Source organism: Aquarana catesbeiana, linkage group LG01 (assembly GCF_042186555.1).
Source record: "Aquarana catesbeiana isolate 2022-GZ linkage group LG01, ASM4218655v1, whole genome shotgun sequence".
In the NCBI taxonomy this organism is placed as follows: Eukaryota; Metazoa; Chordata; class Amphibia; order Anura; family Ranidae; genus Aquarana; species Aquarana catesbeiana.
The window spans coordinates 910,143,318-910,166,088 of record NC_133324.1 but is presented as its reverse complement, the minus strand read 5'-3'; the positions used below and the strand labels follow the sequence as shown (position 1 = coordinate 910,166,088).

General features: G+C 43.4%; 1 protein-coding gene across 3 annotated transcripts in view; it reads right to left on the bottom strand.

Moving 5' to 3' along the window:
• LOC141120301 (pantothenate kinase 2, mitochondrial-like) overlaps window positions 1-22,239 on the bottom strand; it is a 78,360-nt gene extending 56,121 nt beyond the window's left edge. For 2 of the 3 annotated variants that reach the window (XM_073611002.1, XM_073611001.1), the window contains exons 1-4: window positions 22,023-22,239; window positions 9,528-9,880; window positions 3,634-3,887; window positions 1,759-1,935 (exon numbers count right to left, since the gene is read on the bottom strand). In XM_073611002.1, coding sequence (XP_073467103.1) covers window positions 1,759-1,935; window positions 3,634-3,887; window positions 9,528-9,880; window positions 22,023-22,182 — 944 coding nt within the window. In that variant the 5' untranslated portion in view covers window positions 22,183-22,239. The remainder of the gene's footprint in view (window positions 1-1,758; window positions 1,936-3,633; window positions 3,888-9,527; window positions 9,881-22,022) is intronic. The other variant, XM_073611003.1, reaches the window with a different exon arrangement.
• Between the last annotated feature and the right edge of the window lie 532 nt (window positions 22,240-22,771).

Genomic DNA, 22,771 nt, shown 5'->3' with positions numbered 1-22,771 from the left:
TCTCCCTGCTTTTTAAGAAGAAACAGCCAGATTACTGTTCTTATGAACACAGACCTCTGTATGTGGTTAGACACAGCTGATCAGCAGGTTTCAGCTGAAATCCATTGCCTAACTTGTGCTGCGTCCAATTTCATTGTGGGTTGGCAGGGGGCGCAAGCATGCGTACAAGGAAGGTGGCCGGTCATGTACTTGACTGTGCCTGGACCTGCCACCCTCTCGCAGTATATTTACTGCGAGCGGTTGGCAAGTGGTTAGCCAGTTAACGACCACCTTATTGTAGAAAATAAAACTTTTTTTTTTTTTTTTACACATACACACGCGATTCTGCACTTACAGGTAGGGAGCACGTGCCGCTTTTGCTGTGATTATCAGCACAGCAGAAGCCAATCAGCAGGTCGGCCAATGGATGACTGCCAGCACCTGCTGACTGATCGATAAGGAGACACACTGGACGGCGCTCTGCATATGTAAACAATGCAGAGCTCTGTCCTGTCAGCAAGATATGCTGGATTTTGTTTCCCTGCAAAACAGGGGAAAAAAAATAAAATAAAAACCAAGCACATCCCTTAGTGAATGCAGCACACACAAAAAAAAAAAAAAAAAAAAAAAAAAAAAAAAAAACACACTGGTTAGGCACACATTCAACCCTTTTATTGCCCTAGATGTTTAACCCCTTCCCAGCCAGTGTCATTAGTACAGTGATGTGTATATTTTTAGCACTGATTACTGTATTAGTATCACTGGTTCCCACAAAGTGTCAAATATGTCAGTTTGTGTCAAATTGTCCACTGCAGTATCACAGTCCCGCTATAAGTCGCCGATCGTGGGCATCACTAGTATATAAAAAAAAAAAAAAAAAAAAAAAAAAAAATTTAAACAAACAATTATACAAATTCCAGTATATATCCCATAGTTTATAGATGCTATAACTTTTGTGCTTATTGGGATTTTTACCAAAAATATGTAGCAGAATAAATATTGGCCTAAATTTATAAAGTTAATTTTTCCCCAAACACACACACCACAATTTCATTCATGTACAGCATTGCATGACTGCGCAATTGTCAGTTAAAGTAATGCAGTGCCGTATAGCAAAAAATGGCCTGGTCCTGAAGGGGGGGGGGGGGTAAATCTTCTGAAGGTCAAGTGGTTATAGCAAACAGCTAAATACACAGATGAAATGAATATACTGTTAAGAAGCAGTTTTACCCACCAAATGATTTGTATTCATGTCCATCCTATCCATCCAGTCTGACCTCTACAGTGCAGGAGATTGTAAAAGTCTGATACCAAGTGTCGTAGAACACTATACTACTCCTGCAAAACTTCATTCTTTGCTAACAAAACTAAAAATTAAAAAATATAAATTGAATATTGTACTGTGCCGTTTAGTGGAAGGGATATATCTTGCATACCCAACATATTGCTGGAAGGTTCTTGCTAACCTAGGCTAGTCTGCATTTTATCTCTTTAAAAAGCATGATTATTGATTGTATATTTTACCTCTCGCTTGAATGCCAAAGAGGGCAGGGGACATCATACATGTAATCCATTATACTAAAATTGTATAAAAATGTATAACAAATTATACTAATTGTAACAATGCTTTAATTATCTTTCTTGGATGGAAAAGTAGTGAGGTTTTTGTTAGCATTTTGATTGGTTAACATCAGGAATCTCCCATAAGTGAGAACGGTATAACAAATAACATGTCCTTTAGAAATACTACAACAGGCAAAGTTCCTACAGTGGACTTACCTGGAGGCAACCGCATAGCCTGGCAATCCAAAGCGATCATAATCCCCACCGTAAATGTCACGAACAAGCTTATCCACTTTCGTGCTCTCGCCAAGAGCTGCCATTTCCAGAGCCTCTTCAAAAGTGGAGCAGCCAGTGAGGAGGCAGCACAAACCGAAAAACGTTCCTCCTCCGAGACTGCAGAACACAACAGAGAAAGTGTTACTGTGTTATAGCTCCCCCTATACGCATTTATCTATTCTCCTAATTTTTTTTTATAACAGTAGTGTAATACTGATAAGTGCATGGAAAGCCTTTTTCCCACGGGTGGACCATCAGTTTTTTAGGCTAACCTAATCAGACCATCTATTGTCCTCCATGGAGCAACGGATGAAAGCGAAATGTGTCCACTGACACCTGCCGACATCAAATACGTATCCAAAAACGCATGGATAGGGATCGGTTCCCCATTTGCCGGGCAGATCGGATGACAGTCAGATGTAAACAAACAGGCGGTCTGTTTACATCCAATCTCCGATAGAGGAAAGCGGGCTGTGTGTCAGCTCTGCTTAAAGTCAGCGGACAAAGACCGGTAATCCATCTGCTCAGAGGGGATAAGCAGACAGATGCGCTGGCCGAGTCCACCAGTGTGTAAGAGACCCAAGTCGTGGCTACATTTAAAAAAAAACACCAACATCTCCAATCGTACGATAATGCTATGAAAGTCATACACACACACACACACACACACACACACACACACACACACGTGTATCTACTTATCTTAGTTTTAACAAAAATGAATTTAAGGGGGGGGGGGGGGGGGGGGAATTACACTTAAAAGCACAACTCCAGGTTAAAAAAAAAAAAAAAAAAAAAAAAAGGGGGGGGAGAAGAAGAAAGAAGTTTTTCCCATGCACTTGGGCTGTGCCTGCGCTGCATGGGTCAGCAGTTTCTTTTTGTGTCTAGGGGAGGACAGAAATATACTTGCCTAATCTTTCGATCCTCCCTGCACAAGCCCAGTCCTTGCGGTTCCTGCCTCTCTGTGCTTTTGTGTTCTTAGACGAAACGCATCGGGACAAGCTCCACTGCCGCCACTATACATGTACCAAAGTGCTGTTTTATCTTCTCAAATGTGAGTTTTTCTATTTTTAATAAGTACCCCATATTTGTTATGGAATTACACTAAGTGGCATTTTGTTCTCATTCCTAACTATACATATGAATGCACAGGAGAATTTATCCATTCTGCTCCATAAGCATCTACTCTGGAGGTCACCACCTTTAAGAGCCATCAGAAGATCCAGGGGAACACCTGACTTATACATCAGAGGTCGGCTGCATTGATGCCCTTACATTTGGTGTACATCACCAAAAGCCTCTGTCTCATTGGGCGTATGCCCCTTTTGGGTCCAAGTGTTTTGGTAAGCCTTCATCTAATTGGTGGTGGATTCTCTACTTGCAACTTTCTTCACGAATTGTACTCGCTCTTGATGCCATGAGGATGTTATAAACTTTTGGATTCGCTACACATTGGGTTCCTTTTATTTGTGAATTCATGTTTCTCTTGTTTTTATGCACGGATTCATTATCATTGCGATTGTTTCTTTTCCCCACACATTTTATATAAAAAAATAAATAAAATTTGTTTTGAATTTCACATGAACACTTATGGTCACAGTTTATTCTGAGATGCGTTTTTAGCGCTGCACTTTTATGTACTTTACATTTTTTTGCAATTGTCTGTTTGATGTGCTGGCTGCTGTTTGTTGTTTGAAGGGACAGTGCGGTATAACACTTATTTTTACTAGCTAAAATAGATACTTCTAGTCACTAGGCTCTTGTGTGCAGGCCCAAAAATAATCCACTTGACCTGTTCTATTCAGAGCCACTTACCTGGTGCCTGTAACCCGTTTATAGTCGTCTTTGGAATACACAGCCAGGATGCTGACCCCTGAGCCAATATTTACTAGCAGGAGAGGGTAGGGGTTTTCCAGAGCATAAGGAATCTTCTGACACCGTTCAGGATCTCTGGGAGTTTCCAGGTAAAAACACTGTGATTGACCATTAAAGCCAACAGAGTCAATAAAGAGTACTCCTTTAATAAGGCAGTCCAGTTCATCAAGCTTGCAAAGTTCTAGTCCTCCGACCTAAAAGATGAGGCGCAAAACTCATTAATGTGAAAATAGGCTGTTGTGCTAAAAAAAAAAAAAAAAAAAATCTTTTCACGTTGTTCATAACCAATAAGAGTCCTTGTTTAATTTAATTTTGACCTATGCACTCAAAAGGGATGCTATGGGCAAAAAAAAAAAAAAAAAAAAAAAAAAAAAAAAAGGTTTCCCAGGTAGAACACTTATTTTCAGCCTCTACAGGATATCAGGTCTTCGGATCCACAACAAAATTCTTCCCATCAGCTCTAAAGTGCTTCCTCTCCTGTGTATTTCAGATGTCAACAAAGCACTGCAAGGACTGCAATGCATTGAAAATACATCAAAAACACAAATGCATCTGGAGTGAATGGGCCCTATAGGATTTTTTTTTTTTTTTTATTTAATACTTACCCTTTTCTGAAATCTTCAGACTAGTTATGTGGCTCCCAGGGTTCTCTTCTTCTCCGACTGGGTGGTCCGTACTGAAGCTGTGCAGATGTGAGGGCATCAACACCACTTTCTGCACCAGTACACTGTGACCGGAGGGCGCCATAGTGGCACCCCCATAACCCCCGTGTGCAGAATACAATCCTTGGTCTTCCAAATGGTGTGAGGATAGATTAAATTTAACCCACAATTGGGCTTTAAGAAAATGCATTTACTTAAAAGGGATTGTAAAGTCTCGTTTTTTTCTATAAAAATAACAAACATCTCATACTTACCTGCTCTGTTGCAGTGGATTTGCACAGAGCAGCCCGGATACTCTTCTTCTCGGGTCCCCCTTCTGTGATCCTGCCTCCCACTGTTCAGTGCCCCCACAGCAAGCAGCTTACTATGGGGGTCACCCGAGCTGAGTCACAGTTCCTTGTGACCAGACACAGAGCCCCGACCCCACCCCTCTCTCCCATGATTAGCTAGCTGACTGATAGCAGCCAATGGCACCACTGCTGTGTCTCAGCCAATCAGGAAGGAAAATCTCGGACGGCTGAGACACTCGTGGACATCACTGGACTGAGAGGGACCTCAGGTAAATGTTAGGAGGGCTGGGGGGGGGGGCTGCTACACACAGATGGCTTTTTATCTTAATACATATAATGCATTAAGATGAAAAATACTTCTGCCTTTACAACTCCATTAAGAGAAGTATAGGAATCTTTGAGATTGATACTTACCTCGGTGAATGCAGCATGGGTCTGATGCTGCATCTGCCCCCCACAGCAGCCGTCTCAGGCTCTCTGCGGCTCGCTGAAACGCCTGTCAGTCCAGGCACTTGGCGGATCCAGACATTGTCACAATGATGCGGTGCCTGGACTGATATCTGTGACGTCAGAAGAGAGGAGACTTCAGTCCGCTCTCTGCTGAAAACGAAATGGCACTCCTGTGATCCGTAGGAGAAGCTCAGCCAAACAAGCTCAGGCTAGACTTCTCCTTTAATGGTTTATTAGCTTTATATATGTACATAGGAGCGGCCATATTTGTACATGACAATACCAACAAATCATTCCACTTAAACTAAACAAACCCACCCTTCTCTCTAAGCATATCTCATCAGCTATAAACTAGAGACACTACCTGCAGTATTTGATATACAGCCACAAGGAGAATATACATATTTATGCATGACATATTATAAAATATGGGGCAGTACGCATGTAAAAAAATGTACAAATCATAATAAAGATGATGAACAGGTGGGTCAGAACCCCTAATAGGGGCACATATACATTTGGTACAACAATTTCAAAAACATGGATTGCCTAATAATCTTCCACCAAAATATGTACTCTGCTTGCATAGATTATAGAGTTAAAGTGATAGTAAAGCCGCTTTGTGACTTTTACCCACAGGTAAGCTTATAACAAACCTTACCTGTAGATAAAATGAATAAATGTGCACCAATTAAGAGATAGTTGCTTATTCGACAGCCAGTGACACCACCGATCATGTCCTCTGAAGGAACATCACTCATAACAACCGTTCAGAGCTCTGTGTCGCGGTCGTGATTCCCATGCACTGGAGTGATTTCATTACGGCTTGACGATTCAAACAAGCGAAGCCCACGAAACCTGGAAGGTAGACCGGGTGAAGACGGAAGCCCTGTCAATGGTGACACTGCACCACTGGAGGGCTTCCTTTGAAGGCAAGTCTTTCATAATGTGCCATTATGCAATGTGGCTGCTAAAGTGTTTGAGCAAAATAAAACAATCAGTCCTTGTAGCTCTGATAGTAATCCTGTGTGTTCCTAACTTCCTGTTTAACCAGCTTGGCTCCAGAGCATTTTTTGTACACATGTAAAAATATTTGCATAGTTGTTTGTACAATCTGCTTAAGATCCAATATCAGATTACAACATACACTCGATTGTAAAAAGTATTGGGACACCTGCCTTTACACGCACATGAACTTCATAAGCATTCCAGTCTTAGTCCGTAGGGTTCAATATTAAGCTGATCCGCCCTTTGCAGCTATAATAGCTTCAACTCTTCTGGGAAGGTTGTCCACAAGGTTTAGGAGTGTGTCTATGGGAATGTTTGACCATTCTTCCAGAAGCACATGTGTGAGGTCAGGCACTGATGTGAACAAGAAGGCCTGGTTCGCAGTCTCCACTCTAATTCATCCCAAAGGTGTTCTATCGAGTTGAGGTCAGGACTCTGTGCAGGCCAGTCATGTTCTCCACACTAATTGCCAAATGCATTGGGCCACCCCTTCAAATCATTTGGTGGAGGGGGATTATGGTTTGGGGTTGTTTTTTCAGGGGTTGGGCTTGGCCCCTTAGTTCCAGTGAAGGGAACTCTTAAAGGCGTCAGCATACCAAGACATTTTGGACAATTTCATGCTCTCAACTTTGGGGGAACAGTTTGGGGATGGCCCCTTCCTGTTCCAACATGACTGCACACCAGTGCACAAAGCAAGGTCCATAAAGACATGGATGAGCAAGTTTGGGGGTGGAGGAACTTGACTGGCCTGCACAGAGTCCTGACCTCAACCCGATAGAACACCATTGGGATGAATTAGAGTGGAGACTGCAAGTCAGGCCTTCTCATCCAACATCAGTGCCTGACCTCACAAATGCGCTTCTAGAAGAATGGTCAAACATTCCCATAGACACACTCCTAAACCTTGTGGACAGCCTTCCCAGAAGAGATGAAAAACGTTATAGTTGCAAAGGGTGGGCCAACTCAATATTGAACCCTACGGACTAAGATCCCATACACACTATTAGATTTTCTGCATATTTTTGTCTTCAGATTTAACAAAACCATGTAATATGAGGTCAAACCTTAAGAGTTTCAATTTGTATGCAATCAAGCAGGCCCTTGCACTACATGGTTTTGGTAAATCTGAAGACAAAAATCTGCAGAAAATCTAATCATGTGTATGGGGCATTAAGCCTCATCCACACTATCGCATTTTCCGACGGGAATTGTGTGATGACAGTCTGTTATCGGACAATTGTTGGTAGGATTTTCCAGACAAATGTTGGATGGCAGGTTTATAAGTTTTCCGCAGACAAACGTCTGTTGTCAGATTTTCCGATCGTGTGTACACAAGTCCATCAGACAAAAGTCCAACACGCATGCTCGGAAGCAAGGATGAGCCAGAAGCGGTTGGGCTTGTAAACTAGCGTTCATAATGGAGAATATTCATGACGTGGCAAATTATGAAACCTCCAAATGTAGCGCACAATTCTCTTCTTTAATGGGATAATAATGAAGCTGCTTTGCTGGTGATACTGATGGAGTTCTGCCAAACGTATTTTAAAAGGCTTATCCCGGAGTTTTAAGATCAAAAGATACAACTATGTTGCTGTCCCTTGTTAATTTTACATTGTATTTTTTTTTTTTTTAAATGCAACTGCCTACTCCCAAACTGTTATTTGAAGTAAAACACATAGCCAAATATTATTCTACACAATTTTTTTTATTGAACAAAGGCATATGACATAATTGGTCAAGATTAATAAAACCACCAATTTTTGGGTCAATCAATAACTCCAAAGCCAATAATAAATAACACGTTATCTCCTCCGATTTCCCAACATGGCTGGTTGACGAACAGCCGTTTAGAAATGAAAAGCGCGAATCAACACTCAAACTTCTACTAACACGAAAGTAGCAGAAGGAGCCCAAAGGGAGGCGCCTGATAATTGAACTTTTTAATCGGCTCTTAGTATGTCATTACATTTGTGTTTGTTGGCCGATAATTATGTAACGTTTGTATGCAAGACAGAATCGAGGCACACGCCCTTCGGACAAAAGTTGAACGCTTTGTCTGCGGAAAATCCGATCGTGTGTACGAGGCTTAAGACTGGGATGCCATTAAAGTTCATGTAAAGGCAGGTGTCCCAATACTTTTGGCAACATAGTGTATGTGGTGAGCTTTACAGAGATGAACTTAAACTGGAGTTCCACCCACTTTTACAACTCTTCAGCATCCCTCACTAAACTGTGCACTGTAAACGAATTGGATATTTTTTTTCTCAGCACCTACTGTATATCTGCTGTATTCATTTTTCACTTCCTCCTCCCTGGCCGCGGCCCATCGCATCATTTCCTGTTTGCAATGCCTTCTGGGAAGGGGCGGCAACTTCCTCTGACACTGACGTTGCTATGGAAACCTGACCTGAAACCTATTACACTGCTTGTGCTACACAAGCATGTGCAAGATCTGCAAGGATGAGATCCAGGAAGAAATATAGTCTGGCTTCAGATGCCCACACTTAAGATGGCCACGGCCTGCTGTAAGTTTATAAAATAACAAATTACTGCTATAAACTAACAAAACAGACCTTAGTTTACAGACTAACTTTACTAGAATACATTAAGCTTGTGTATTATAGGGGTATTTTTATTTAAAAAGTATAATTTCGGCCAGAACACCACTTTAAAGTGGAGCGCTGCCAAAATTTTTTTTTTAAAAGTCAGCAGCTACAAATACTGCAGCTGCTGACTTTTAAAACATGGACACTTACCTGTCCAGGGCGCCCGCGATGTCGGCACCCGAGGCCGAAGCGTCTCTCCGTCCTCGGGTGCTGCCGCCTCCATCTTCGGTAAGGGAATCAGGAAGTGAAGCCATGCGGCTTCACTTCCCGGTTCCCTACTGCGCATGCACGAGTTGCGCAGCACAATACGGATGGTCCCTGCTGCCTCTGGGACCCGTGTGTTTCCCAGCAGGCAGCGGGGAGGGAGCAGGAAGTGGCGTAAATAACCGCAGATTCTGCGGCTATCTATGCCGGAAGTGGGTACAGATACCTGTAATATACAGGTATCTGTACCCCCCTCCCCCCTGAAAGGTGCCAACTGTGTCACCGGAGGGGGGGAGGAATCTGATGAGTGGAAGTTCCACTTTTGGGTGGAACTCCACTTTAAATTGGGTTGATTTACTAAATCTGGAAAGTCCAAAATCTGCTGCAGCTCTGCATAGAAACCAATCAGCTTTCATTTTTTTTGTCAAAGCTTAATGGAATAAGCTGAAGTTAGAAGCTGATTGACTACCAGGCACAGCTGCACCAGATTTTGCACTCTCCAGTTTTAGTGAATTAACCCCATTGTCATTTTGGCAGCCAGGTTTCTGGTTTTCCCATCCACACATTTGAATTAGCTAGAAAGTGTAATAGTATATGCTTGCCTGCATACTTACAGTCAGGAATTCCTCTTCAAACTTATACGCTCCGCCACCAGTGGCGCACAACGAGGTGTGTAAACTGGAGAACTGCTTATCCCGTGCCATCTGAATGAAGACGGACATATCGTGAGTGGGAAATCGGATGAAGTGCAGGCTCCCCTTTCTGCCACACATGGTCAGGTCCTTTAGCTCTAAGTGGACATCTCGAATGCCGGTCTGTCCATAGGCCACATTGGATGTCAGGTATTTTCGGATGCTCTTCAGGCTTTCCACTTCCTCCTGCTCTTCTTCAGTCGTGATGTCTCTGGGTTCAAAATAGACAAGTTTGACCAGCGTCCCACCAATATCCAAGCCAAACCAAGGAAAGGCTAGGACAAAAGACACACACGTTAGAGCCCACAAGGTCTCTAAGAAATATTTTACTCTAATGATCTGGGAACAAATCCATGTAAACAAAAATAATGGCAACCTGCTAATCAGTCTGAAACCGGCACATAAGTACAATGTGTTGGAGACCCAATTATCTAAAAAGGTCACAATACAACAGTCCCCAGATATAGGGAAAACAGAGGTCCCAATTGCAAATATAAAAAAGAAGGTGAAACCTGCACAACATAAGAAGCCACCTCAGAGAGCTACTTTAACCACTTGCCTACAGGGCACTTTCACCCCCTTCCTGCCCAAGCCATTTTTTCAGCTTTCAGCACTGTCACACTTTGAATGACAATTGCGCGGTCATGCTACACTGTACCCAAACAAATTTTTCTTCACACAAATAGAGCTCTCTTTTGGTGGTATTTAATCACTGCTTTTTTTTTTTTTTTTTTTTTTTTTTAACAGTAAATTTTGTAACCAAGTAATTTTTCTCCTTCACTGATGAGGCGGCACTTATGGACACTGATGAGGCGGCACAGAGCGACAGCAGTGATGGGCAGCACAGATTGCTAGCACTGACTGGCATCGCTAATGGGCACTGAATGCTGGCAATGGTGGGAGGTCTGCCAAGTTGTCTTTTTCTGAACTACAGAACAACTCTCCCTCTCCTCATCATAGGAGGAAGTGTTCTGTAGCCCAATGGAAGAACTGGGAGAAGGGATTAGATTTTGTAAAACATGCAGCGTGCTGGATTCCTGGTAGGACAAACATTTCTCTCATCTAACATATATTATATAACAAAATGCTTTCAATGGTGTATTTAGGAGGTTAGGTTCACCTTTTCAAAATAAATGCTGGTTGTTTTGCTGGGAGCCTGTAAAACATTACACCTGCGATCAGCATCTTCAAACTATGGTATATGCAATGGATATAAAAAAAGTCTACACGCCCGTTAAAATGTCAGGTTTCTGTGATAAAAAAAAAAAAAAAAAAAAAAAAAAAAAAAAAAAACCAAACAAAAACACGATAAATCATTTCAGAACTTTTCAGACCTTTAATGTGACCTATAAACTGTACAACTCAATTGAAAAACAAACTGAAATTTTAGGGGGCCTCCGATTAACCCCAAATAAAGTTCAGCTGTTCTAGTAGGTCTTTCCTGACATTTTCTTAGTCGCATCCTACAGCAAAAGCCATGGTCCGCAGAGAGCTTCCAAAGCAGCAGAGGTATCTCATTGTTAAAAGGCATCAGTCAGAAGAAGGGTACAAATAAAGTTCCAAGGCATTAGATATACCATGGAAGACAGTGAAGACACTCATCATCAAGTGGAGAAAATATGGCACAACAGTGACATTGCCAAGAACTGGACGTCCCTCCAAAATTGATGAAAAGATGAGAAGAAAACTGGTCAGGGAGGCTGCCAAGAGGCCTACAGTAACATTAGAGGAGCTTCAGGAATATCTGGCAAGTACTGGCCGTGTGGTACATGTGACAACAATCTCCTGTATTCTTCATATGACTGGGCTATGGGGTAGAGTGGCAAGACTGAAGCCTTTTCTTACAAAGAAAAACATCCAAGCCCGGGTAAATATTGCAAAAACACATCTGAAGTCTCCCAAAAGCATGTGGGGAAAATGTGTTCTGGTCTGATGAAACCAGGGCTGAGCTTTTCGGCCATAATTCCAAAAGATATGTTTTGCGCAAAAACATTGCACATCACCAAAAGAACACCATACCCACCGTGAAGCATGGTGGTGGCAGCATCATGCTTTGGGGCCATTTCTCTTCAGCTGAAACAGGGGCTTTAGACAACGTAGAGGGAATTATGAACACTTTCAAATACCAGTCAATATTGGCACAAAACCTTCAGGCTTCTGCTGACAGCATGACAACGACCCAAAGCGTACCTATCAGTTTGTTGTTCAACTGAGTTGTACAGTTTATAGGTCACATTAAAAAGGTGGAAAACGTTATGAAAAGATTTATCTTTGTCTCCTTTTTTAACATCACAGAAACCTGACATTTTAACAGGGGTGTGTAGACTTTTTATATCCCCTCTATACTGGAATGTAAGCTATAGATGCTATACTGGAATGGCGGTGATCAGCAACTTCTAGTGGGACTGTGATAGAATGGCGGACAATCTGACGCTAACAGACCCTTGCTGGGAGGTAAACTAACTGACATCACTAGTAACACTAATACAATATGACACTGAGTGGGAACGGCCTAAGTGCCACTGACATCTCCAGTAATACATACAGGGATCAATACTGTACCAATGACACTGGCTGGGAAGGGGTTAACTTCTAGGGCAATCAAGGGGTTAACTGTGTACCTATGTGTAATATGTGCTGCTTTTACTAAGAGCTTTTGCAGGGCGGAGAAACAGCCCGATAGCTGTTCCCATGCACAGTTCTGTGTGGTTGTATGTGATTGGACACAGACAGACAATCAGCCTATAAATTGTGTCTGAAATCTGCGGTCACATGCCATGGGTCGGCAAGGGGGCACGCACATGCATGCCCCAAACCCGGAAGAAGGCTGTCACATGTATGATTGTGCATGTACCTGCCGCGCGCTCGCAGTATATTTACTGAGTGGTCGGCAGGTAGTTCAAGTGATACTAAAACTTCATTTTTTTTTTTTTTTTTTAAAAACAAACATGTCACATACTTACCTCCACTGTGCAGCTCGTTTTGCACAGAGTGGCCCCGAACATCCATTTCTGGGGGCCCTCGGTGGCTCACGGCTCCCCCCCGCATTAAATAATCCCTTAGGAGAAGCTCTCTCCCGAGGGGGGGGTTACCTTGTGGGCATGCTTGAGTCATTCATTCGGTGTCCATAGAAGCCAAGATGTATGACTCGGCCCCGCCCCCATGTCATTGGATTTGATTGACAGCAGCGGGAGCCAATGGCTGCACTGCTATCAATCTATCCAATCAAAGCCGGGACTCTGGAGAGGAGGGACAACGCATCCCTGCCAAAGAAGATGAAGGGGCTCAGGTAAGTATGGACCAAACATAATTGAAAAAGTATCTATAATGCTTTTTAAACTAAATCAGGATGGTGTCTGGGGATGTTAAATAGACTAATATAACTCCTGCCAGATATTATTGTCAGCACTCTTGTCATTCCGGTGGAACGGACAGTTCCGGGTAGTGTACAGTGAAGGATTGAGTCGGTCACTCATCTGTTTATAAAAAGCCTTGAATGGTTTTCAGTACATACAAGGTGTTCTGTTATTGTACAGGGGGCGAGGGGAAGGTGACCTGAGATCTCCCCACTGCCTTAGTGTAAAGAATACAAGGTTTTTTATGAATGGATGAGGGGAGTGCAAGCCACAAGGGGATGTCTTCCCAGTGTGAGGGAAATTCCCTGTTAGAAAGCTGTCATGGGTACAAGTCTTCATTGGAAGATTTCCCTTTTTTTCCTGCCCTGATGACAACTCAGTCTTTTTGTATTTACCCATCTTTATCATTCTCAGGGATATTGGTAATCAGTACAGCTAAAGAGAATGAATCTCCCCAGAGTAGACGCCGTAAGCAATAAACACCTGACAGTGGTTCTAACCCCACATCACTATATGAAGTCTATAGTGATCCTTCAGTATGATAGATCACCTAATAAGAGAGGGTGGGGCCAGGTTGAGATATGTATAGTTTTATGGCACCATCCTCCGGTATGTTCAGGGCAAAGTACCAATATCTCTACAGAAGTCATCCCTCAATGCCCCAATATTCACCTTGCCTGCTCTTCCAAAGCACTGAAATCAGCAGCATCAGCGACCCCTGGGGACGGTGATGTCACTTCCCTTTGACATGTGACATTACACAGGCCAAGCGATTGGCTGCTAGGACCGGACACTGTAGCAGGTGAGCAAGTGACACACTCCCCCATAGATAGGAAGGGCCAGCTGAAGAGGAGGAAGGAGTAGCGAGGTAGCACAAATATGAATACAAGGGGTTTGGGGGGCACCCTTTGCAAAGGCGTTGTCACTTTGCCCTGCATGCACAAGCTGTTGGTATCTCTTTAAGAAAAAACAATTATATTTTACATGGATCATCCAAGCAGGACCTTGGCAGAAGACACAGAGGGAGTGTGGAACATTGCGGGAACCTCAGTGCACTTGGATGGAAGCCATGAAGATAGGACGGCATGTCTGCACTGAGACAGCAATTCTGGGGTTTGATAAGCAGAAGGAGCCCAAGGTTAAAGAATACAGATATATTGCAAGAACTCAGCTTTTCATATTAATAAAAAGGAACCCTTGTCTTCCATGCAGATCTACAGTGCATCCGGAAAGTATTCACAGCGCTTCACTTTTTCCACATTTTGTTACAGCCTTATTCCAAAATTGATTAAAGTCATTATTTTCCTTAACATTCAACAATACCCCATAAATGACAAGGTGAAAGAAATTTAAAGTTTTTAAACAAACTTATTAAAAATAAAACCACCAAAAAAAAAAAAAAAAATCCCTTGTACATAAGTATTCACAGCCTTTGACAATCAAAATTGAGCTGAGGTGCATTCTGTTTCCACTGACCATCCTTGAGATGTTTCTACAACTTGATTGGAGTCCACCTGTGGTAAAGTCAGTTGATTCTCCTGAAGAAGCGGTGCTAACCTCGAAACCGGTCGAGATTAAAGCTTTACATACATCCCCCGTTTAACAATTTACGGGTTCCACTTGCTGTAGTCAGCGTGGTATATCCCTTTTGTTTTTATGATTGTATGTAGATATTGTTTGTAATTGTGTATTTTCTACTATTAAAATTTATATAAGTTTTAATTGGTTCTTATGTTTATAACTGTACATTTTTACTCAGTACCGTAATAGTCCCATTCTCCTTTCTTGGGGGGCGTAGACTAGAAGAGACAGTAGCGGCAACTGCCATCACGTCTCCACCCCCTTATTCCCTTTTGATTATGATTTGGAAAGGCACACACCTGTCTATATAAAGGTCCCACAGTTAACAGTGCATGCCAGAGCACATACCAAGCCATGAAGTCCAAGGAATTGTCTGTAGTCCTCCGAGACAGGAATGTATGGAGGGCACAGAAAAATATCTGCAGCATTGAAGATCCCAATGAGCACTGGGGCTCCATCATCTGTAAATGGAAGAGGTTTGGAACCACCAGAACACTACTTACAGCGGGCTGCCTGGCCAAACTAAACGATCTGAGGAGATGGGCCTTAGTCAGGGAGGTGACCAAGAACCCGATGATCACTCTGACTCCAGCGTTTCTCTGTGGAGAGAGGAGAACCTTCCAGAAGAATCACCATCTCTGCAGCACTCCACCAATCAGGCCTGTATGGTAGAGTGGCCAGACAGAAGCCACTCCTCAGTAAAAAGGCACATGACAGCCTGCCTGGAGTTTGCCAAAAGGCACCTGAAAGACTCTCTGGTCTGATGAAACAAAAGATTGAACTCTTTGGCCTGAATAGCAAGCATCATGTCTGGAGAAAACCAGGCACCGCTCATCCCCTGGCCAATATCATCCCTACAGTGAAGCATGGTGGCGGCAGCATCATGCTGTGGGGATGTTTTTCAGCGGCAGCAACTGGGAGACTAATCAGGACTGAGGGAAAGATGAATGCAGCAATGTAGAGAGACGTCCTTGATGAAAAACTGCTCCAGAGCACTCTGGACCTCAGACTGGGACGAAGGTTCATCTTACAACAGTGCAATGACCCCAAGCACAAAACAAAAGGAGATGCTACGGGACAACTCTGGATACAGGAGCACTTCCTGTACTCGGGTCACACAGCCGCATTGTGCAGCTGCTCACCTCTACCCTACCAAGCACAATACTGCTGTAGCTTCGTAGGAGACACTATACAGCCACAGCGCAGGTGAATCGCTCGGCATAGCCCAGCAACGATGTGGATAGCCACTTGTAGATCCTTGGCTGCAATACTGGAACCAACCACTGGGGTTCCAAGACCGCCAACAACAGATGACCCTATACGTATACAGTACACCAGTGGTGTCCAAACTATGGCTCTCCAGTTGTTAAGGAACTACAACTCCCATGATGCCTAGTCATGTCTGTGAATGTCAGAGTTTTACAATGCCTCATGGGAAGTGTAGTTCCGCAACAGCTGGAGGGCCATAGTTTGGACACCCCTGCAGTACACCATTCTTACGGTGCTGAGAGTGCTGTGATGTGGAAAGATAACCCCTACAGCAAAAGAGAATCCGCCCGCAAAACAATACCACCTATGTAGTGTTATACTTCCCATCCAATCTCCTCTATTTTTACACATTTTAAAACACAGATTAGATTTTGCTCTCTAAAGGCTCTGATGAAGAGGAAAACCCTTGAAATGCGTTAGTCAATTACTCGAGTATCCCTTGTGTGGATAACACCATATATCAATCTACCAAGCGTTCAACATTGTTTTTTTATTCATATGTACGAATACGTAGTATCTTCTTGTATATACTCATTTTGTTTATAATAAACTTTGTTTCAATTTTTCACCTTTTTCCTTCTTTACACAACTCTGTGAATGTCCTTGAGTGGCCCAGCCAGAGTCCAGACTTGAACCCAATTGAACATCTCTGGAGAGATCTGATAATGGCTGTGCACCAACGCTCCCCATCCAACCTGATGGAGTTTGAGAGGTACTGCAAAGAAGAATGGGAGAAACTGCCCAAAAATAGGTGTGCCAAGCTTGTATCATCATACTCAAAAAGACTTGAGGCTGTAATTGGTGCCAAAGGAGCTTCAACTAAAGTATTGAGCAAAGGCTGTGAATACTTATGTACATGGGATTTTTTTTCCCTGTTTTTATTTTTAATAAATTAGCAAAAATTTCACACAAACTTTGTTCATGTTGTCATTACGGGGTATTGGTTGTAACATAACAAAATGTGTAAAAAGTAAAGTGATGTGAAGATTTTCCAGATGCACTGTATATCCCCTCTTCAAACACTAGAAAAACACATCCCTCTGTCTCACCAGGTGCCTCTCTAAGGGCCAGTTCACACCAGAAGCAGTTCCGTGCGCTTTTATCTGCACTAAAAATGCATGCACAGAGTTTCCAATGGCTCTAGTTCACATCATGCAGTTTCCAGTGCAGAAACTGACTGCATGGCGTGAACTAGAGCCATTGGAATACACTGGGCATGCATTTTGTGCAGAAAACAAAAGCGCAAGAAACTGCATCTGATGTGACCTGGCCCTAAAGAGAACCTGTCATCTGTCCTAGCAAAGGCAGATCTTGTGGGCCTGACGACTCACTATTTGTGATGCTGCAAAGACATGCACTGCCCCCAGAAATTGTACAGCCAATAGGGCTCAGGAAATGTACACCCCCCCCCCCCAGCACCCTATAGGAACCCCAACAGTGATAACACCCCCCCCCCCCCACACACACACACACACACACACACATACACAATATCATACCCTATATCCACCCCCTCTCTACAGAGAAAACAATTTCTACACTTTTCGCTCTACCCTATGTAATCAAATGCCTTCTAGGACTAATCACAGCTATCCTTTCTCTAAAATAAATACACAGCCATTTTATTAACACCCCCAACCCCCTCTCTCCTTCTATAGAGAACGTATTCCCTGCCTCTTCTCTCTATAGCTCTGTATATCCTCCAGTCACACCCATCAATCGTTCCTAGAAACAGAGCACACTACAACCCCCCCCCCCCCCCATGTCCCTGTACAGTCACCCCTCTGTTCTGTTACACCCCCCCTCCTCCTCTTCTAAGCTCCAATCCCCAACCTCTTATCACTCTACACCCAGCTCACATTTCCCATTATACCCCCTCTATTCTCACACCATAGATGACCATTGCTTCCATTATATACAATCCCATCATACCCTTCCTCCTCCCTCTGAACTGATAATCACCATAGACCAAATATAAAACCTTTTCATACCCTTCACAACAGCCGACTACCATTCCTCCCCCCTCCCTATAGATGACTATAGCAATCTGTATATACAATAACATACACTCCCCCCCCATAGCATTCTGTATATACAATACCATCATCCCCTCCATAGGTGACCAGAGCAATTTGTATATACAATACTATCATACTTTTTGCCCCCCCCCCCCCCTTCTTCTTATACATGACCTCAGCAATCTATATTCAATACTATTATAACCTTCCCCTTCATAGATGACCATAGCAATCTGTATATACATACAAACACAATACTATCACACACCCCCCATAACATTCTGTATATACACAAAACTACTGCCCCCTCACTATACATGACCTCAGCAATCTGTATATTCAATACTATTATAAAACCTTCCCCTCCATAGAGGACTATAAAATTCTGTATATACAATAGAGCTGCACAATTTATCGTTAAAAAAAAAAAAATCGTGATCTCGAAACACCCCTGACGATCTCTATTGCAGAGTTTGCCGATTTTTTCATATAAGTGGAGAGACTTATCTGCTCACTCAATTGTCAAAAGAAAACATCGGGCAGTCTGCCAAGTTTTTAACATGAAACATTGTAATGGATTCTTCCTTCTTAGATCAAAGGGATTCACTTCTGTGTGAAAAAAAAAAAATCCAGGCAGTCTGCCAAGTTTTTAAACAACCTGTAAATGCAGGAAGTTTAACCACTTAAAGTCTAAATCTTTCTCTGACACTTGTAAGTTAAAGTGGATGTAAACCCAATGTCATCCTTTCTAAACTCCTGCCATAGGGGTTATCTATAAGGATATACACGCCTCCTGCATGTATCTTTACCTGTCAAATGTCTCCCCTCTGTCTCTTATGAGACCCGAAAAACTGCATATTCTGTGGGCGGGTCTGTTGTCTGGAGCTCGGTGGGTGGAGTCGTGATGTCAGTAGACTCCCCGCCCACCTCTACACTCCCCTTGTCAATATGCATTTTCTCCAGTGTATTTCTTACACTGAACTTCTGCTATGATCTCTAACATCCAGTGAAAAGACAGGAAAGTAACCACATGACTTCAGCATGACAAATCATGGTGAGGTGTGGAACAGCCAATCCTTGCAGAGCCACTGAAGAAAGGGGTGGGGGAGGAAATTAAAAAATAATGCATGTCTTAGGCTAGTGCACAAGATATGTAAATCACCTGTCACTCACAGCAAGGGGGAGGATTTGAGAAGAGTTTCTCTCTGTCAAGTTTTATCTCACTGAATAAAAGAGGATTGCTCAGAGATGGATTAACTCTTTGTGGCAAGACTGGGCTCAAATGATAGGAAATCTTATACTCTACATTATGATAAAAAATAAAAATTCAGGTTTACATCCACTTTAAAATCAATATTTTTTGCTAGAAAATTACTTGGAACTCCCAAACACATACACTAATTAATTTATATATATATATATATATATATATATATATATATATATATATATATATATATATATATATATATATATATATATATATATATACATACACACACACACATCCTAGGGAATAAAATGTCAATTGCTGCAATATTTTATGTCACACTGTATTTGACCAGTGGTCTTTCAAACGCCTTTTTTTGGGAAAAAATACACTTCAATGAAAAAAAAAAAGAGAAACCGTAAAGTTAGCCCAATTTTTTTTTTTTTTAATGTGAAAGATGTTACACCACGAGAATCGTGATCCATCTTCTAAGCAAACAAATTGAGATTCTCATTTTGCCAGAATCGTGCAGCTCTAATATACAGTCATATCATACAACCCCCCCCCCACACACATAGCAGTCTGTATATACAATACTATCATACCCTTCCTCCTATTTTACTGGACATGCTGACGTCATCGCGCTCTCTGTAGTGGACGGGTGTTCGCCTGTTTTACCAGATGCTTTTTATGTTCATATCTTGTTATACCATGTGAGTGCAATATTTTTTATTTTAATAAACTGATTACTGTTACAGGTTACACTATGAGAGTTCCTCTTCATTTTTGGGTGGCTGACCGATACTGCTGTGGCCTGAGTACTTGCAAATACCTACCTGGAAGTGTGCCGTATTTTGTCCATCTGCTATACTTGGAAATGCTATCGTTGCTGCCTTGAATCATGGACCCTGGCTGGGTTATAGCCACAGGCTTCCTTAAAGCGGTTGTAAAGGTTTGCATTTTTTTCACCTTAATGCATCCTCTTTGCCGCTCAGCCTGGCTGTTGGATTGAAAGCAGCGCAGCCATTGGCTTGTGCTGCTGTCAATCACATCCAATGACACGGCACGTCGGGGGGGGGGGGGGGGGGGGGCGGGGTTGAGTGATACAGTGAGCGGCTATAGCTGTATCACGCCCACAAGAACTAACCACCATGCGAGAGAGCTCACATAAAGGTGGTTAGTTCTTGCAGGGGAGGAGCCGAGACAGCCGCCGAGGGACCCCAGAGGACCAGGTTCGGGGCCACTCTGTGCAAAACGAGCTGCACAATGGAGGAAAGTATAACATTTTTTTTTTTTTTCTTTAAACATTCCCTTGAACAACCCCTTTAAGCTTGCCTGTTATACAGTGGAAGCGCACTAGTCCCTTGGTGTTTCTGTGGATTGACTTTATTCCTAGTATGTCACTCAACTGATCATCTCTAATCACGCCTTTTTCATACATACATATTCTGATTAAAATCTGATTATTTTATTCATGGACTTTTCACCGTTTATGCCATTTTTTGTTAATGCTTCAATGAGCCTTACATGGAGGAGCTTCATAACAGGATTTATTTTTTCATATTATTGTATATGGGTTTTCATGTCTTTTAAAGCGCAGCTTTACTTTTTTTTTTTTATTTTGTCCCCCTCTTTCACTGTTTATGACCAATAACCTTCTGTATATACAATCCTCATATCCTCCCTGCCCCCTCCCTATAGATGACCACTGTCTCCATAATCTGTATACAGAACTATTATTGCCCTTCCCCCACCCCCTATAGAGAAATATAGCAGTCTGTATACACAATCCCATCCCTTCCTACTCCCTATAACCACCATCCCTATCAGTTTGTATAGAAAATCTTTCAAACCCCCTCCTATAAATCACTGCTGCCTCCATAGTCGTTATCTACCTATTAGGATATAGAGGAGGGGGGGGGGGGGGTTTGACGTACTAAATAAGCTTTTCATTTTGCAAGAGAATTGTCCCTCAGCTTAGTGAATGAGGTCCAATCAGAGCAAGCAAAAAAATACATCCATAAATAAAATTTTATGTATGTTATTTAATTGGGGGCATTTTAAGGATGTGCAATTTCTCATCCTCAGGTCTCCAAGATTGGCAAGCTGGAAGTCATGGAAGATGTCACCACCCTGTGCCCAAACATAGGACCGCATCCTCAGCATCTGGCCAATCATAGGACCGCATCCTCAGCATCCAGTCCATCCATAGGACCGCATCCTCAGCATCTGGCCAATCATAGGACCGCATCCTCAGGTGCGCTTATAGTCACAGGACCACATCCTCAGCATCTGGATAATCATAGGACCACATGCTCAGCATGCTGCCAATCACAAGAATACATCATCAGCATTTCGCTGAATGCAGAACACCATCTTAGCAACCAGTTGCTCAAAGGACTCAGCGTCCAGCCAATCATGGGACCACATCGTCATCTGGGCCAATCCCAGGACCACTACATCCTCATCATCCGGCCAATCACAGGACCACTACATCCTCATCATCCGGCCAATCACAGGACCACTACATCCCCATCATCCGGCCAATCACAGGACCACTACATCTTCATCATCCGGCCAATCACAGGACCACATCCTCATCATCCGGCCAATCACAGGACCACATCCTCATCATCCGGCTCCTGTCACTCTGGCTCCCCAGACAAGACATGCTAGACCCGGAATAAATCAGACACAATTCTCCCCAATATCACACACGAGGACTTCCCGAGGGTCTTCATCTGCAGGTCATGCTGGGAGTTGTGGTTCCTTAGCGGTACTACAATGGCTGCCTGTATGTATAGACTGGGATTATCTAGGAGCTGGGACTTCTAGTCCTTCAACTGCAGCAGGTCATGCTGGGACTTGCAGTCCTCCAGGCACAGGCCATGCTGGGACCATCTCTATATCCCAAGGACAAAGCTGGGACTTGTAGTCCCCCTCAGGCACATCCTGTAGCCCCGCCCCCTCAGCTGTCACTCACGCGGCCTGTTTTTCCTCAGTGAGTCCTGCCGCTGTCTCCTCCCCCGGGCCGCTCCCGGCGGCGCCTCCGACGAGCTGATCCTCCGCCGTGTAGCGGGCTCCCGTCCTCCGCCATCCGCCCCCTCCTCCTCTCCGGGAGCCCGCGGGCCGTTCTGCGCCATGACACCGTCACCAGCAACCCCCTCACACTCCCACCGCGCCTGCGCCAGACATGGAGGGAGAGCGGAGGGGGGGGTGGGGGACGACAGCCTGGCCAATCACGTCTCGGGCTGCGAGTGAGTGAAGAGAGCTCCGCCCAATCCGCGCGGGTCCGGGGGTGGGTGGGGGCAGCGCGGTTTCCATGGAAACGGGAGAGGATGTCAGTGTAGACCCTGCTGGGAGCTGAGCGGCTATTTCTGGAATCATTCACTGAGATCCTCATTGTTACCAGGGAGAAGACACAGCCAGCATCCCATTACTGTGCTACACATCACACCCCAATACAACGTACCCCATAATTCTGTGCTATACATCACACCCCATAATACTGTGCTATACATCACACCCCAATACAACGTACCCCATAATTCTGTGCTATACATCACACCCCAATACAACGTACCCCATAATTCTGTGCTATACATCACACCCCATAATACTGCGCTATACATCACACCCCAATACAACGTACCCCATAATTCTGCGCTATACATCACACCCCATAATACTGCGCTATACATCACACCCCATAATACTGCGCTATACATCACA